The sequence below is a fragment of the Electrophorus electricus genome, chromosome 3 (assembly GCF_013358815.1).
Source record: "Electrophorus electricus isolate fEleEle1 chromosome 3, fEleEle1.pri, whole genome shotgun sequence".
Taxonomy (NCBI): domain Eukaryota; kingdom Metazoa; phylum Chordata; class Actinopteri; order Gymnotiformes; family Gymnotidae; genus Electrophorus; species Electrophorus electricus.
The window spans coordinates 16,678,165-16,696,563 of NC_049537.1; the positions used below are offsets into that span (position 1 = coordinate 16,678,165).

Consider the following 18,399-nt stretch of genomic DNA (forward strand, 5'->3'; position numbering starts at 1 on the left):
TGTAACTCTATAAAACTCATGAAACACTCCACTGCCCCCTGTTTTTTTAGGTGCAACACTACGTCACTGAGTCTCTTATCACTCTTCTGCATCGATTCTGCTAAATGGAGTTTATTCCCAGTTCTTCTCAGTGATAATGCACCATACACTAGGAACACCATGGTTAGCAATGCATTGGCTATCAGAAAGCACTGAAGCAGGTGTGTGTGTGTATATATACACATGTTCACCCAGGGTGTGTGTCTGTGTGTGACTGGCCCTGTAATTTAAGTCTTTATCCTCCCTGTTTTCTGCAGGGAGGCTCTAAAACTGCGCTGGATTTGCAGGGAAAGCTCCAGAAATCCCACCTCGCTATCTGATCAAAGCCCCATGAGGCTCAACGGACAGCACGGTATGGGTGGGGAGGGGGTCTGGGGGTGGGAGGTGGAGCTTAGCTAGTCAGGCACAGTTGGAAAATGGGAATTTGTAGCTGGGAAATAACAACAACTACCAAATATTTTCCCCACTTTTGTGGCCAAGGCGGACAAGTAGAGAGGGATGACAGAAGCACACGGAACACTGGCTCGCTGCATTCCTGCAGATGAACTTCTACAGCAACCCAAACCAAGACACCACCAGCTCTGGGAGGAGCGGGTGGCTGAGGGCACCTCACCCCTCTCAAGTGTTCCATCAAGGAAATGGAACCCTGTGAGGACTCATGGGAGCTCACTGACAATCTTGGCACGGAGAAAGACAGATAATAACCTTGACCTTTGTCTGATCACAGAGCGTATCAGGTAAGCCATGCTGAGATCAGGGAGATGTGTAGGGGGGATGAGTGAATCTCTCCTTCCTTTACATTCTGCCTCTTTCACTCCCCGCCTCCAGGAAGTAATATATTCGGTGTGTTTTTAGGGACATGCGCATCAGCTTCTTGTTCCCAAAAAGCACATCACACTCTGAAAAAGGATGGAGTAAAGAGGAGAAACAAGTGAAAGAGTGGTACAGAAAGAACACAGGGAACAGAGTGGAGACACTTCAGAAGTCCTGTGCAATGAGGCAGGCTCAAACTCAGGCTTCGGCAAAAGGAAAACAAAGCTCTTGGGAGGAGGCGAGGGAAAGTGGGAGGAAGCAGTCCCGCTACTCCCACAGTGAAGTCCCGCTAGTCCCACTGTTCACAGAGGCCATGCAGGGGGCACCTGTACATTAATGTCTGGCTCCTCTTGCTCCTCTGAGCACATGCCTAGACACAAATGCACACATACATGCACACACACACATTTGCACTCACATCATACTTCTATATGTTGGTGAAATATAGATACTGGTTTGATAGCTAAAAAAAAATCAGTACACATATGACTTGGTTTTAAGTACTGGTAATATAGAGGCCTTGCTGCCAAAGGGTAAAAAGTAAGAAATAAATACTTTTTTTTTGATGGGCTCTCTCACCAGTATACTTGCTCATGCACACACACACACACACACACACACACACACACACACAGAAATAAAGAAGTAGGAGCTGTTTGAAGTGCTAACTCCTTAGCTGTTGCTTATCTTGGCTGCAGTATTACTTCTCTGTAATCCATCTCCACTCTGGTTGCAGGGGAATCCACACACACACACACACACACACACACACACAAACAAACATATTTATACACACACACATACAATGCCACAAAATCCACCCTAATGCTCCAGCTCTTCTCAACCTATGTATAGATGACATTAGTCTGCCCTTCTTTTTTTCCTCTATCAGTCTCTCTCTCTCTCTCTGCAACTGTTGCAAATATCTAGCTGGGCGGGGCTGTAAGACAGACTGGAACATTTGCTTCTGCTGTTATCAAGTGATATCAACTGATATTATTTATTCTGTGAAAATAAGCAAAAAGACTCATATCAGGAGTATCAAGACTGGAGTATCTATGATACCTTCTGGGGTGTAGAGCAAATTAGCATACAGTGTTTTAAGGTCTTGTCAACCATACAGAGTCAATATTGGATAACGTGTCCAGATAACACCTGAAAATTTGGTACAAATCTGTCACAACATGCATCTCTCAGTGGCCTTGCCTTTGTTTCATGTGTGGGCACTCTTCTGATACCTGAATGCATTAATAACATCTGTACTAAATTATTCTCTTTAATTCAGTTTCACATGAAGGCTCAGGAACTGACCAGAAGCATGGCAATGAGACGGACTGGAGGCTTGGAATCACACACATCACACACACATCACACACACATACACCTTACACAAATCTCACACACACATACACACATCACACACCCAGCCATTTTTCAGCTGAGGATGGGCGGTGGGAATCTGGATGAGCAGTATGAGAAAGCCTAGGGGTTCCTGTCTCGTCAGTTGCAGAGGAGTTCCAGCACACGTTGTAGGGAGAGGCACAGCTGTGTAGTAACTAGGCACCTTCCATGCTCTAAACCCAAACAGCCCCCTGATGGAACGGATTCGAAGATACTTGCAAAAATTTGAGGACTCAACAACATTGAGGCCATATATAGATGTCCCTGAAGAAATAGCTCAATCAAAGGTCAAATCAACATGATTTCATAATCCCCACAGGCTAAACTGGTCTACCCAGACATTGTAAAGCAATAGACCCAGTCAGACTCAGAAGGACTGTGGTTAGCACTCTACTGGATATGCACATAATCTGGCCTCAATGGTCAAAAGGTCCCAGTTAGGAGCAAGAACAACAACAACAGCATATCTCCTTCACCACGTCAATCAGTATTTGCACAGTGTTCACTAAGACAGAAGGGCACATGGATCGATTACATTTGTTTGGGTTGGTGTGTTGTTATTTGGAGGTTTCTGTTGTTGCAGCACTCAATAACAAGCTTGCCATTCTTAGCAGTTACTGAGACCTTAAGGAAACCTTGGGAAGCCATGTGTGGCAGCACAAGAAAGAAGCCTGAATGCACTAGACAAGTCAGACAAGCATGGGTATGTGTGCTTTTTTTGTTTAGTTTTTTTTTTACTCAAAACTGAACGAGGAAGCTAACAACCTTCAATAAAGATTTTCATAACAAATTTCCCTGGAAACTTCTCCGAAAGGAACTTCAGACACTCTCCCGTCTCCTTGGCTACATCTGACTGGCTTCTGGCTCATCTCTCTATTTATTTATTTTTTTGGAAATGATCCGATGCAAATTTGGATAAATGACACAGGAACAGGCTCAGGGCTTTTTTTTGTACGCAAAGTGAAATTTTGAGGAGACATGGGCCTGTCAGGACAAGTACCGCTTGAGTGCAAATTAGCATGCATTAAATATGAGACATAGGAGAGGTGTGACAGTAAAGAGCAGAATGTGGAGATGAAGAGAGGAGTGCAGAGAGAAGTGAGATAGCTGAAAAGAGGCAGAAAAGCTCGTGGGGAAGATAGAGGCCTGGACCAAAGACAAACTGGCAGGTGACAGAGGAGAGGTCAAAGACGTGAGGAGAGAGAACGCCACACGCATGAGAGACGACAGGGTGTCATGTCGGGGTAGGCAAGCACAGAAAAGAGAAGGAGAAAAATCACCACTGTGCTCCCTCTCTCTCTCCCCCTATAAGACAGAAATTATTAATGGCCCCCTCTACCCTGCAGTGAGCACCCCATTTATAAAACTAGTTTTAATCTCTCCCACTACGTGTAATTCGCACACTTTTCTTCACCCCCAACCCCACCAAACACACCCATATATCCGCTGTCTGGATGCCTTTATGGGGGTTTGAAAAAGCGCTACGCAGGACGTACATCTCTGGCTCCCTGGAGAATTCACTCGTGATTCTAAAACCCCACCCCCCACTCTCCCTATCATGGAAACAGCTACAGAGGGCTGTAATTTAGCACCTGCCTGGTGTTTCACACCCCCTCACTCGATTACGGCATGGCACCTGTAACAGCCGGCGGGTGTCCACATCCAGCATGCCGCAGGGCGTTGCGCTTCCGCCAGGCTACCAATCGCGTCCACACACAGCCCACCCACCGTGCACTTCTAAATTGGGCCTAAACCATTAAGAATCCATGAGGCATATGCATAAGCCTTCCTGGGTTTTGGAAAGCTTGACAGATGTTAATATACGTGACAGTCTAAACCTATAACCGAATCTGCAGTTCAAACACCGGCACTGCCAGTGGAACTGAAACTGTATTTGGCTTAGAATTTCAACTGTACTGTGGCCTTTAGTGCTGCCTGTCTCGGATGGTGTGGGCCTCTGTTCGTATGCTGGTGTGCTGCTGTTATACACCATACTTCCTCTGACTTCCAAATCACACGTGAACAGACATGCACAGGCACTGCAGAAATCCCCAGATGCCCCGCATGCTCTGGCGCTTTGGAGCCTTTGAACATCTGAGATGCTTCAAGTCCTGACTCTCCCCTGGCCTCATGCATTGCACCCCTCAAGCCTCTCCCCTGTCCCCAAAAGTATTCTGGGAAAAACCAGATGGCAATGATTGCTGGTGATAGCATTAAAGTAAACAGCAAGTGTGTCACTCTGTAAATGCAACTGCTGAACAGCTCTTTTAGCTTTAGACATGCACAAGCCGCCCGTCACTACTTAACAGTACTTAACACTACAATGGTGCTGATTTCAAACCACTATGCAAACATGACAATAGACCAAAACATTAAGGTTGATTCTGTGACTCAAACAACTGTGCTACCCTAGTACGTTACTTTATTCCACATAGTCCTATTTAAATGGCCTCCAAATTGAAATTGAATTTTCGCTACAGGGCCAACGTGCTGTTGTGACATTGTAGAGTGGCCTTCATTCAGTCTGTTTCCTCTGCCAGCTGCGTCCCTCTGCGGCTGCCCCACACACTGTTCACATGGCCATGGCGGATCTTGTCAGGTATTGCCGCTCTGAGTCAGGACCACAGCCAGTACCAGGACAGGTGCAGGACAGTTCAAGGTTACCCAGGCTTCTCCCCACCTCTCTTCACACCATGGCAGGTTGGAATCCACACCCAACACAAACCAAAAGCCTTCCTGCATCCTCTATCTTCTGTAATAATGATTTCAATTACTGTTAGTTCACCTCTAGTTTATTTCCCTTGCTCTGCTGTTTGTTCTTTTCATTCGGCATGGGCAAAGCCAAACAGCGGTTAGCATTTCGCTCCAGTCAGGTGCACGAGACACGAGCAACTACCCTCTAGCAGGGAGAGGAGAGGTCTTTTCCGGTCTTTCTCAGTCCCTTCTCTCTTTAAACGTGATCACTCTGCTTCCTGATTCATCTGAAACAGGAGGACTGCAGGATGGGGTTCGCAAAGATGGAGAGAAATACAAAGAGGAAGAGAGTAGCAGGAGAAAGCCAAGCGGGAGTTGTTAGCGATGCTAGCTGAAATAATGCAATGGTGTGTGTTGTGGGGTAATGATTCTGAAGGAATCCTGCTGGTGGCAGTTTGGTGCAATTACTATTGTATTGGTTTTAGTCGTGGGCTCACTTGCATCTATGAGTGTGCGTAAGTGCCGGTGTCTGTGTTTGCATGTGCTCTGTAGTGCTGACATACCACAGCTGGAATCGCATGTGTGTTTATGGCTGGCATAAGCGGTGTACCTTTCACACTAAGCTCGGCGTAATTGGAGACTCCTGAACCGCCGTCAGAGCGGATGACGCAGCGATAGCGGCTTGTGCCGCGCTGAGAGGTGTCGGCCACACGTACGGTGGCGGAGAATCGCCGCTGGTTCACCGAGCGAGTCACCATCAGGGAGGTGTCCTTTCCATTCCACTGCTACAGGAGCGACATACACAGAAACACGCAACGAATCAGCAACAATCTGCCCAAACGAAACACAGTCTCTGCTCAGCATTACCGTAGTGTTACTTTTGTGTAGGTGTTTAGTTAAGAGGAAGACAGGAAAAGAGGTTGCTATGATATCTCTCCACACACATGCACATACACATACATTTAAAATGCTATGGTAAGATAAATTTTGATTTCATGGTTTTTGCAAGACAGAAATGCAACAGTTACATCATAGTACTCCAAACACACTCATTAGATTACACAAAGACTTCACACACTCACTCACACACACACACACACACACACACACACACACTTTATCACTGCTTCACTGATGAGATAAAAGAAAACTTATGGCTTCTGTAAAAGAAAAATGTAATTTCATCCAATGCTTTACAGCTTTTTCACTATCTCTCTCTTACACACACAAACACACACACAAACACACACCATCTGAATAAGAAATCACAAAGTGACTTGGTAATTGTGGTAATTTGATTTCAGCAAGTACTTTATCATTGAGCTGTGGGGCCAAAATTTTCAATGCAAATAGAGTGAGTCAGGAGCATACCCACACCTATCCCACCCCTCTGACGCGCACACACACACATCCACACCCACCCACCCAGTTTGCAGCCTAAGTAATCATATCAGCCATGAGCAATCAAGCATGGAGAATATTAGGCTTTCTAATTCATTTGTCTATCAAAATGTCCTAGAACAGATCTACTGTGTGTGTGTGTGTGTGTGTGTGTGTGTGTGTGTGTGTGTGTGTGTGTGTGTGTGTGTGTTACTCACCTGAAGCCATAGTTTGTCCTCTTGTGACCACTTGCCCCCTGCAATGCATTGGAAGGTGGCATTTTGCCCCACATTCACCTCAACGTTCTGCAGTCGAAGGAAATGGGGCGTCTTCCCTGTCAGCACAGAACACAAATTTCCAAACTCCCATTCGCACTTCCTGCAGTGCACTTAAGGATCAAAGTTGGACATCATGTAGATTTCAGTAGTGCATCATTATATAATGTGCATCACAAAGTCATTTGTAAATTTTCTGAAACATTTTTTAAATGTGGCTAAATGTAACATTGTGTATGTATATAGTATATACTTGCCAGGCCCAAGTCAAGCAATGACAATGATGAGGAACTCTCTCTTTTAAAAACGCACACACGCACACACTCAACCTTGCTTTGTCCATTTAATTGGAGGAGTGTTTTTTAGAACAGGAAAAAGATTGAGCACCTGCAGTGTAGCCAGGAGTGTTAGAGACACTGTGTGTTTGTGTGTGTGTGTGTGTGTGTGTGTGTGTGTGTGTGTATGTGTGTGCACTTACGGCAGGGGTGAGCCAGAACGTGGACCTCATCCACAGAAATAAATCCAGGATGCCCTTGCATGGACACTGCCTCAAATATGACCTAGAGGTGCACAAAAGAGAGCAGCAATAAGATGTGGAAAAGAGAGACTTTTATTTTGAAACATAACACAAATGCAGCAGAGCAGCACATCTTAAGGTGGCAGCTCGGCAATGCTAGGTCCCTGTGGGCTTTGCAAAGCAAGTGCAATCTGACAGCGAGAACATGGGTATTTTTCATTAAAATGAAACTCACTGTATGGTATTAGATCAGACATACCAAACCTGGAAGGACGATATTCCATAGCACCACTGAAACAGTGAGCAGCAATATACATACATCTGCCCACTTGCAACTATCGGTGAGATGACCCTGAATTTACATTAGAGTGGAGATGCCTGGGGTAGGATGACCTTGGACTACTCATGAATGAAAACAAATTGAGAAAGCGGCAGTTTCAAACAGGATTCTGGAAGAAACTTCAGGATTAGAACCAAGAACACTCCATAAACTCGCCAAGGTTAAAGAAACTCTGTCCAAACACTGCCCAAAGTGGGCTCATTATCTCTGGACCAGTCAACAAAACACTGTCGATTTGAATGCAGCCGAACAGACAGGCATCCATCCACTGTTAGTTCACTTTTTATCACTGCCTTTATTGCTGACAATATTTTAAACCAAGTTTAAACCGAATATCATGAACACATACAATGCCATTTTTTCCCTCTTGCTCCCAGCATATGGGTTTGGCAGAAACAGCTCACCATCCTGCCTGTGCCATGTGGTGAAGACGCGTGTGGTCCAGCGATTGCTCCGCTCTCTCTGAGCTGGCATGGACTGAGGTGGGAGAGCCAGATCCTGGCCGTGGCTCCGAATTGAGTCTCTGGCTTCCCCCTAGGGCCCACTTCTCCCACTGATCAGTCATTAGGAGTGGGAAGGAGATTAAATCTACAACTCCATTCAGCGTTATCAAGTGCTAATTGCTTATTTTCGCATCCCATGGCCATCATGTATGGCGTTGAGCTGCAGAGAAGATTGGCCAAATGGTGCCAGGCTAGGGGGAGACTGCCCAATCTACCTGACACTGTCCACTCAACCTAAACTGGCGCCATTCCTATGGTGTGACCGCTGTGTGTCCCACACCCTGAGCCATTTGCCATCATTTTGCTATCTAGGGTCCCATTTTCCATCATGCTAGGTCTGCTTGAGGAAACTACAGATGTAGTAGTGAACCTAATTATTGTACTTGCTTGAAGCGGATCAAACATTCACGTGTTCTGATGTAAACGCATTCTGACATGACCCCCAGTGCTGCAGAGTTGTTCCCCTTGAAACCAACCAAAGGTGGATGGAACTGACGGGATGAAGTTCATATCATGATAACAATGACGATACCCTTGTCAAATATGGAGGCACTTAAAATGGCACCCTGCAATTCAACCCTCACCTTGATAGGAAATAAGGAAAATAAACCATAGATTAATTTGGCAAAATTGGCCAGTAATCTGTTGTGTGACATGCAATGCTGCAATCAAATCCACAGCATGCATCTTTATTCTGTTTAGTTTATGATCCCAGAGAGCGCATTCTCCAGTTGCTATTAAAATCCAATATTCAACAGTCAGTTCATTAAGTTTTTATCTTCAGATAGAAATGCAGATATATATATATATATATATTTACTTATTCATATATAAATATATATGAAGCACTTTGCTTGCATAGCTGAAATTCCTGTAAATTTTTTAATTTTGAATCTCACTTTCTCATTATATATATGTGGGAGATAAAAATGCAATTGCATGTGCGCGCGCACACACACACACACACACACAAACACACAGACACATGCACAAGTTTTAGAACCTGCTGTCCAAACAGACAGACATGTCCAATATGCACAATAGTGGCTAAATATTTACCCTTCTCATTAACTAATTGAATTACATGGCTAATCTTTTGAGGGTTGTCAAATCTATTGACAGAGTGGGAGAAAGAGAGAGATGATATGAGATATGGAGGGATTAATGCCTGAAAGCGAATTATCCATGTCCATTTGTGGGAACAATTAAGGTGCATTAGGAATTGCACGTGTTAATTGCAGGGTGTCTGCAGCCCTTCTCTGACACTGTCTGCTCAGCCACCATACAAAGGTAAGTGAGGCTGGTACACAGTCCCATTCAAACTTGCTTGGACATGTGAAAGGGAACTAATTAGATGTTTTTCACTCTCTGCACTTATGTACTCTTAGAGTATAAAATGGAGTGTTTGGTAGCCGCAAACTGCTATGAGCATTGCTCCAGCCCCTTAGCACAGGGCTCCCGGGCTGCCCTGCACAACTCGGCTGAGGTTTCCAGCAGGGATTGAGATCTACAGTCCCAGCATGCCATGGAGTCTTTGAGGACCTTATCGATAAATGCTTCATTGCATATACAACTGCAGCATATATTCAAAGAGAACAGATACAAACCAAATTAGTAATATACATCTACTGCTCTCAGTGTTTATAAGGGAGTGAAAATAAAGCACTTGAGATTTCTTACTTATGCTTGACTTTCTTACTTATGCCTGAGTTGTTACATTTTAATACATTTTATTTTAATTTAATACATTTTATTACAACTAATAAAAAAATAACATTATCTAAGTTTAAATCATGTGCAGTGACCATTTGGCTGTCAAAAGCATTTTTGAACGCATTGTTCTCATCCTGTATGTCAAGTCTAAAATTAAAGGAACAAAATTATGTTGAAATATGTACAAATTCATCACATGATTGGACCACCAAGTTATATCAGCTTAATGTGTCCAAGTTAATAGCATTGTTCATGAAAGATGAAAGCATGTTCTTCAAAATAGTCCGTTCAAGCCCAATGAAGCAAGATTTCTTTTTCCATCCACACATGAGAAATCAGAGCACTGCAGACTCTGTGTTTTCCTCTAAAACACCACATTCAACTTCCAAGTGGCCCTTTATGAGTTGATTCAGGTGTGTGGGGGACTTGGGAAAGCCAATCTGTGCAGTATGTTGTGTGGCCATCCATGAGTGCACTCATAAACATTGTCTTATGCTAATCACTAAGCCTATCTACTCCTCTTGAACCATCCTATTTTTGCCCATGCTTGCTCAAGATATCTGACAGTGTGAATTGCTGCTTTGCTACCTACAGCCTGAGGTTTGACTAGATTTAACTTCTTAGTCACCCTTCTGATCTGGGTTCAGCCTTTATACAGCTGGGTGAGACTAGTCCTGCTTGCAAGTTCTGGACTATAAACCGCATACAAAAGAAATCCCCAAATCCCTCAAATAAACCCAGAATTGGCTGAATGCAGTCCTCTGATAGTTCTCACGCAGGAGGTCTCACCTGGTAGGAGTTGGGCCAGAAAGTGCTGATGGCCAGCTCGGCCTTGGCCCAGCCCTCAGTGACCGGGGCCGTGGCATTCCAGATGGGGTTTCCCTGAGGGCCGCCATCCACCTTGATGTAGACATTGAGAGCTCCAGGGCTGCGGCCATCACGGCTGGATAGGGAGTAATGGAAGTCAATACAGTGCGTGTCATTTTCTTTGAGCGTCGGTAGGAGGAGGTGGGCCTTCTGGCCTGAAGCACGGCCAGACGAGTTCACCATCATGAAGGAACCTGAAGAGAACACGCACACACACACACACACACACACACACACACACACACACACACACGAACATACAGTGTGAGTGATCAGAATGCTGAATATCATGTACAGTTGAGTTTACTCTGAGGTGAGACTGGGTTAATAAACAAGATAACTGAATTTCTTAAATTATATGGTGAATTATAAAAGATATGGTGAGCAGCAACAAATAGAATAGAATAGAACATTCCCATTGTGACAGGTAAGACTGGGAGATCTAGTAGGTTATAAAGGAATAGGACCTGTAGCATAACTGCCTGCTATGAGAACAAATGTGAGCTGAACGATTACAAACAGCATGAAACAATTTCTGGAGACAGTTTTACATCCATTTTATTCAAATTTTATGAGACAATATGCCATTTTATGGCTATGAAAGAACGCTGGCCATGCTATTATGGGAAACGATATAGCAGCACAGCAGAAAGATACAGTGAGAGAGAGGATAGGGAGAAAGATAGAAGCAAAAAGAATCTAAAATAAAAAAGGGAAAAAATTAACATTTCTCCTTACATATGGTGACAATAATTCAATTTCTTAAATGTGTAGCAATTAGATGATTAAGGCTGGTAATTACTGGTGGCTCAAAGGTGCCAATTTGTGATAAATGGCAGTAATTACACATACTGCAAGTCAGTCATTGAAATATTAGCAGTAGTGGTTGTGGTTCTCAACTTTAACAGAGGATGTTTGACTCCTGCTGTCTTTATCCTGTCTTTGTCTTTTCTAGTGGTCTTAGATCAGTTTTGCAGTTCTTCCTGTGATGACTGAGACTGTAGGCTATAAGGGGGTAGGGGGTAGTATGAATGAGGAGTGAGTGATCTTTGAATTAAATGTTCAATGACACCAAAGACTATTTACAACTACTGTTACCATCTTCAGTTTAATAAACACTTCATAACTCCTCCTTTCATATGGTGTTGTATTATTTAATTAGCCGTTGTATTATTTAATGTGCACATATTTTCCCTGACACATTTGGTCTTGTTTTATAGCATGCTTTATGTTGAACAATGTGGTGATATACTGGGGACACAGGTTTTTAAAGTTTACAGATCACCAAATTGGTTTTGATCCTGTGAGCAGATTGCCTTATTCAAGGGGCTAGATATCTCTAACTATTAAACTCTTCTAATAAATTTTTGTTTGTTAAGTTTGAATTATTCTATTATTGCCTAAATCATAAATTTTGTCAAAAATTTGGCTCTTGCATTTGTAATAGCAGGAGTTACCTGCCTTTAGCTCACAAGCTACCATTTTAATTATTTGAGATATTTAATCATTATGAACTGTCTCACTAAACTGTGCATGTCTGTTAGATTAAATCCCTAACTCCTTAAGTTAATAAAACATTACTTTGTTAGGATATCTTTAACTGAGTGGGAGACTTCAGCCATTTAATGATTTATTGGCAAGTGGGATTTTTACATAATTGGTTTGGGATAGATTTCCATTTCACACAGGCACCCTAATATTCACGTATGCTGGGTCACACACAGACTGAATCCAGCTCAACTAGCCTGAAATAATTAGCATGCAGTCAGTGTCCATTAATTAATGTAATTGATTCATTTATTTGATTAATTCAGTTTTTTAGTAAACTTTCACTGCCCTTATCATTATTTCCATCTTTGGTGGAAGGAAATGGATTAGGGTAGTTAAAAGTTTTAACCAGAAAACAGCTCCTGGACCTGTGAGGTGAGAGGGAACAGTTCCACAAAGAAATTGGCTACAACAGATTGGTCCTGTGTCACATTCAGGCACCACCTACCTCCCACCCCTACCGCCCCGCTTTTGGCATGACACCCTTTAACACCACAGTGATAAATTACTTCTGATGATTCATCGGAGGGCTGAGAAAGACATGGCACTATTATCCTACCACGCATATTTTTGAAGACACAACAATACACAAAGCATCTCTCAATCAAGGCCAGCCTTGAGCCACAGAGTGAGGCCGATCAGTCCCACACGCTAATTTAATCTGGGTTAAGCACCCTAAACAGGTGCAGGAAAGAGTCTTGATTGCGTTTCTTATTCATCTCCCTTGCTGGCCTGCAGCTTTTTATGTCTGGTATTTGCGACAGATGCCCACATGTGTCAGCTGCTTCACCTTTGACGACAGCCAGTGTACACACATTGAAGTCCATGACAGAGGGGCAATTTAGGTTGATAGAAAGCTCTAGCAGCCTTAAGAACACACAGCCTGTGTCTGTTCAATAAGGACATTTTTAGTCACAGGCCTCTACTTAGAGTAGTCCCTTTCACACATAACTCTGCCCATGCAATTGTGAACCTGGCTATTACACACCAACCATAAAACAGTTCGATACTGCTTATATGGGGCAGACTAAAGAAAATTTTAAACACAAATAAATATGCACTTTCTACAATGTCTTGACAACTGTGAAAATAGGAATATGATTAGAAAAGCTCTGTGGATTCTGGGAGCTATGAAAGTAAAATGGTGTTTACATCAGAATCAATGTATAAACAAGGTAATTAAATACTAATTTACCAGAATTTCACCTCAGGAGATCGACTGAAAAATGCAACCTTTCACCAGTAACAGCAATGGTACCTGATTTCATTTACTTTCTGGGCAACTACCCATGTGTCTGCAAAACTCTCATTTACCCATTTGCCTTGGGTTTTTTTGTTTTGTTTTGGGGTTTTTTTTGGTTTTTTTTTTTTTTTTTTTTGCAATTTGGCAACAGCCAGCAATTGGCAACAACAGAAAAAAAACCCATAAAAGACATGGGCACCCTGGCATGTCCAAGACCTTGCTATTTTAGAATCATTTACAATCAGAACATTGAGTGTTCTATGTTTATTGTAAAGTGCCCATATTTCCATAGAAATAAATTTTTATCCCAGAGATTGCTTTTAGGATAGCTTTTTTTCCAAGTGAAAAAAATTTTTTTTTTTTTCTCTTTTTCAAGGTAAGTGTAGCTCTCAGGCAATCAGCAAAATCAATAGTAATATGGCACTAACTCTCTTATCCATCAGGCAGTGTGCGGACAACTAAATGGGGTCCTGAAGAGTCTTGCTGTATTGCTTTTGCAGCGCAAACAAGTTAATACTGAGGTCATCGACCACCAACCAGTCCCCAGCCCACGAAATGGAGTGCTGGCTCCTAAAGCCATCTACTGCTGTTTATTTTTACTGCACTGTGAAGCGACAGATGGTAAATAGGAGTCTGCCATGTTCAAAGGTACTGCATGAGGGATGCTTGTCTGACAGCCATCATCACGGCCATAATAGAAGAGGACGATCTGTGACTTTGGTTTAGGTTGGCTATGAAGTGACCTTAATTTGCCAATTTATTGTCACACAGCACAAAAACAGCTTTAGACATGTCGCACCAATCACAGAGTAATTTTTTTTTTCTCAAGAAGCTATTCCCATATGGGCTCGGAGACTATTGAGAGGCCTTGGTGGGGATACCATTACACCTGATGAGGTTCCACAGGGAGCAGTTTTGTACTGAATATTCCATTCCCACCATCATAATGCAATCCTCCACATGACATATAGTGAAGGCTCAGCTAGTTGTCACTTGAATATGCAATTATGGCAGGTTCCTGTACTTTGGACCCTATACTACTCTGCCTGATAAAGTCAAAGTATTTCTCATCGCCTCTCTCTTCACTGTCTCATTCCCCCCTGCTTCCCTCCCCTCTACACCCGGTAGGGGCCATAACACACCCATTTACCATAAAGCCATCCCAAAGGCAGTGATCTGTAGTGTCTTCCGGAAGGCTAATGGGGTGAGGGACAGGATTGCCGGCCAGGAGAGAGAAGCTCCGGTCAGAGTGGTCACACACAGGCATGTTGGCCAGACTCCTCCTGCGAGGGACGTGCAAGGGACGGCCCATCTCCCACCGCCGGGGGCGCACTGCAGATGGGCCACGATTACATGGGCCCCCACACACAAACACACACACTTCAGAGGGGTCCCTGGAGGCAGGCAGATCTGGGCTTCGTCCCATTTCACATAGCTAAGCATGCCAAGTACCTGCCCACTTCACCTCGATTACATATGAGAGAGCAATATATGGCAAGAGGAGGAGGCTGTAATTCTTATCACTAACTTCTGTTTGTAATTTCAATATGAATATTCAATTATTTCTTGATGATGATTGTGCTTTGGCAATACTGTGTCTGAATACAGCCAAGACAGGAGTATGTGATACAGAGGGGCTGTTGAATATATCATAATTAATTTCATGTATTTGGGCTAAAAAGAACAGAATCTTTAATTCAAAGATTCCATATACTACATGCAGAAAGGAAGTGCATTAAAGAGATTTGTGATCTAGAGCACCAAGCCCAGAACCAATATTCTGGATGTGCAGTGTAGCGATATATTGATGACTGCCTTCCCTTGCCCTGACTGCCAGTCCTCCCACCTGCCATCCCCACCTCCCAGATATCACTTTACCTCCCATCCAAGCAAAAACATCTTTGTCCTGTCTTCCATGGTAAATACGATATGATTGACAGTCTTAAAAAGCCGTAAGCAGTGTGATATGACTTGCCGAAAATCCTTTTAAATTATGCCAGCTCTCGCCTCAGTGACCTTTTCCCATGAGCCCTGAGTAGACTGGTGCGGTCCAACAGGGCCTCACCTTCCACCCACCCCCACCCCACCCCCCGGCAACGTGACAATAATCTGATAAGTGGAAAATCAATAATGGAAGTGTCATTACTATGGAGCGGAGCGTCACGGCCAGGAGTGGTGATGCTAATCACCCAATTGGAAATCAGATAAAAACAACAGCATCTGCATTTAGTAAATTATTTCCTTTTTTCCCATCCCTGAACTTTCACTTGATTTATCTTTGGAAATGTCTGTTGGTAAGGGCCTTTTATCAGTCAAATGTAAATGTAAGTCCAATTAGAAAGCTTTTACAAAATAAGATTCAATTAATTAATTTTACACCAGGTGGTAGCATGCTCTAACCCAATTTGTACTTATTTACAAACATACTGGGCTAGTTTTTCACACACAGAAGAAGCCTAGTTGTAGAAGAAAAAGAGCCTTTGGTGGGATTAAGCACAAGCACTGTTAGTATAAATTAGTGCTATGCTCATATATGTATGTATATGTATATATCCAAAAGATCCTGTTTCTCTGGAAACTTTGTGTACTTTACCTCTCTCTCTCACTCTCTCGCACTCTTGCTCTCTCTGTCTCTCTTGAGATGTATGTATGTACATATGTGTGTATACAAACACACACACACACATACACACACACACAAATACACACACACACACACATACAAAACATGCACATGCAACATAAACACACAAAAATTTCCCATATGGTGTTTCACTCTCAGGGCACTGAAAAGATAAACTGAGATCCTTTGTAAGTGTTCCATGTGTGATATGGATTTGACATCCATTGTATGGAAGATACCCAACACAAAGCTAACATGAAGCTACCATTGTGAACAACACACCAGACCAAAATAATGGGTTTGCCACATCACATATGTCTTTGACTCACTCGAAACCTCCACGTCAGGGTTCATGCACAGGCTTTCTCAACTCTCTGTCTGCCCTTCATCAAAGTCTGCAGACTCCTGATAAAGGAATTGATTATACTTCACAGTGGCATAATGTCATTTGCTGAGACTTTCAGTAGTGAGGAAGGCATTGTTTGTTGGGATTCTTGCCGTCAGGTTAATTTGTATGTTGATTTAACAGTTGATCAAAAAAGGAAAATTGCTTGTTGTGCCTGAGGTAGTTTATGCAACAAACAACTTAAATGGCGTGGATGCTACTTTGTGAAACAGAGAACAATTTTATGAGTTATCTCAGGCTATCTGAGGTAAATTTAGGGTAAATTTGGAACAATTTAGAGCAAGATTTTAAATGTGAGTGAGAAAACAGCCGAAAGTATAAATGAGTGACATATGTGTCTTTTGGCCTTTTTCTTTTGTCAGATTTGCATTCATGGCATTTTAGGAGAGGTTATAAATACAGACCCACTGGTATCAAAATAAAAGCCACTCAGATGACATTCTGAGACCAAAAAGCTTCGACAACAAATCAATTTGAGACCAAGACAAGGCCTGCTGACATTTCTGAGCCCCACACACAAGCACAAATAAATAGATAAAAATTAAAGAGAGAAAAATTCCTGTCATTTCATAAATGAGAGTTTCAGTCTAAATCTTTGTCATTTTTTTTAACCATAAGAAAAGGCAGTGATTTGCATCCATCGGGAGGTGACCCTCAGTGGTCAGGAATTCCAGTCAAGTTCAGGATGCTCTTAAATAAAACAAGGCTGCCTATTTATTAGTAATATGAAAGAAAAGGAGTTCTATGGACATGTGAGTTACAAAAGCAGGAGGATCATAGTTAGCTTAATTACAGTGACCAAGGCAGACCGAAAGAAAGGGAGTAAGAACACCATGAAATGCATTCTATAGTAAACAATGCCTTATCTCCATATCAGAAAAACTCCAATATTTGTCACATAAGCCACATAAAAGAAGTAGTGGAGCTCATTCATATAACTCTTTCTGTCAGAGCTGCATTGCAGTGAAAGGCAGATGTTGTTTAAAATAATGAAGCACTTCCTTACGGTGGCAGCAGACTAATCATCTACCAGGCTTTGTTTGTTATATTTGTCATTTTAAACACTTGGTAAGAACAAAGAAAGGACGCCGTAAAAACTTGCCTCATGATTACATCGATGAAATTAGGCAGACACCATAGCTTCAGATTACTCGTGCCCAGACGAATGGGAGAGAACCTAAATCAGTCAAGGAGGGTGGGAGCACTGTGCAGTTTAGTGCTTTTAGTGCTCCAAACACACCTGAGTCACCACAGGATCTGTTTTCATGCAGGGGAGAAACCTAAAGTGTGCGCTGCTGTCTCCAATCAGTCCGTCTCTGTTTTGGCAGTAGAAGCCAGTAGGGCAGGAGCAAATTACATAAAGTAATAAAGCTTCCAAAGCAGTTTTCATGGATTAGCAATTTTAATTCTTTTGAAATGGTAATAGCCTACTTAAGTTAAAAATAGGGGGGGGGGGGGGGTCACATTACAATTTACTGTTTTACTATTATAAATGTCAACCCCAAAATTAGGTTTATGGCACTACAGAAAGAGTTTGTACTACAACACTTCATCACTACTTGAATCATTTCACAATGCTGTTTTTGTCAACTTCCTATGAAGTGTTCACAGAGATGGTGCAGGGATGGCAAAAAGATGACAGCCATGGCCCGGGATGGCACAGTGATGACCCAGCAATGGCCCGGAATGACACAGTAAAAACACAGCCATGACCCAGGATGGCACAGTGATGATGCAACAATGACTCTGTGACGGCACTGTGATGGCCCAGCAATAGCACAGATGGCACAGCGATAGCACAGAGATGGCACAGTGATAGCACAGAGATAGCCCAGCAATGATTCAGCATTAGCCCAGCGATGAACCCAGTGATGGATCAGTGGTGACTCAGTGATGGCCAGCGATGGTTTGAGTGATGGCTCAGCGGTGACTCGGCGATGGCCCAGCAGTGGCCCACTGTCATGGCTCTCCTGACGAAACATGCAACGCAGAGTGTTGCCTGTTTCAGCTTCCTCTGCTCCACATGGGAGCACATCT

The 18,399-nt window shown here is 43.0% G+C and overlaps 1 protein-coding gene across 9 annotated transcripts in view; it reads right to left on the bottom strand.

Annotated features, from left to right (window-relative positions):
* ptprt (protein tyrosine phosphatase receptor type T) overlaps nt 1-18,399 on the bottom strand; it is a 199,331-nt gene that overhangs the window by 118,111 nt on the left and 62,821 nt on the right. For all 9 annotated transcript variants that reach the window (XM_035524516.1, XM_035524514.1, XM_035524513.1 and 6 more), the window contains exons 3-6: nt 10,465-10,736; nt 7,081-7,162; nt 6,546-6,661; nt 5,558-5,732 (exon numbers count right to left, since the gene is read on the bottom strand). In XM_035524516.1, coding sequence (XP_035380409.1) covers nt 5,558-5,732; nt 6,546-6,661; nt 7,081-7,162; nt 10,465-10,736 — 645 coding nt within the window. The remainder of the gene's footprint in view (nt 1-5,557; nt 5,733-6,545; nt 6,662-7,080; nt 7,163-10,464; nt 10,737-18,399) is intronic.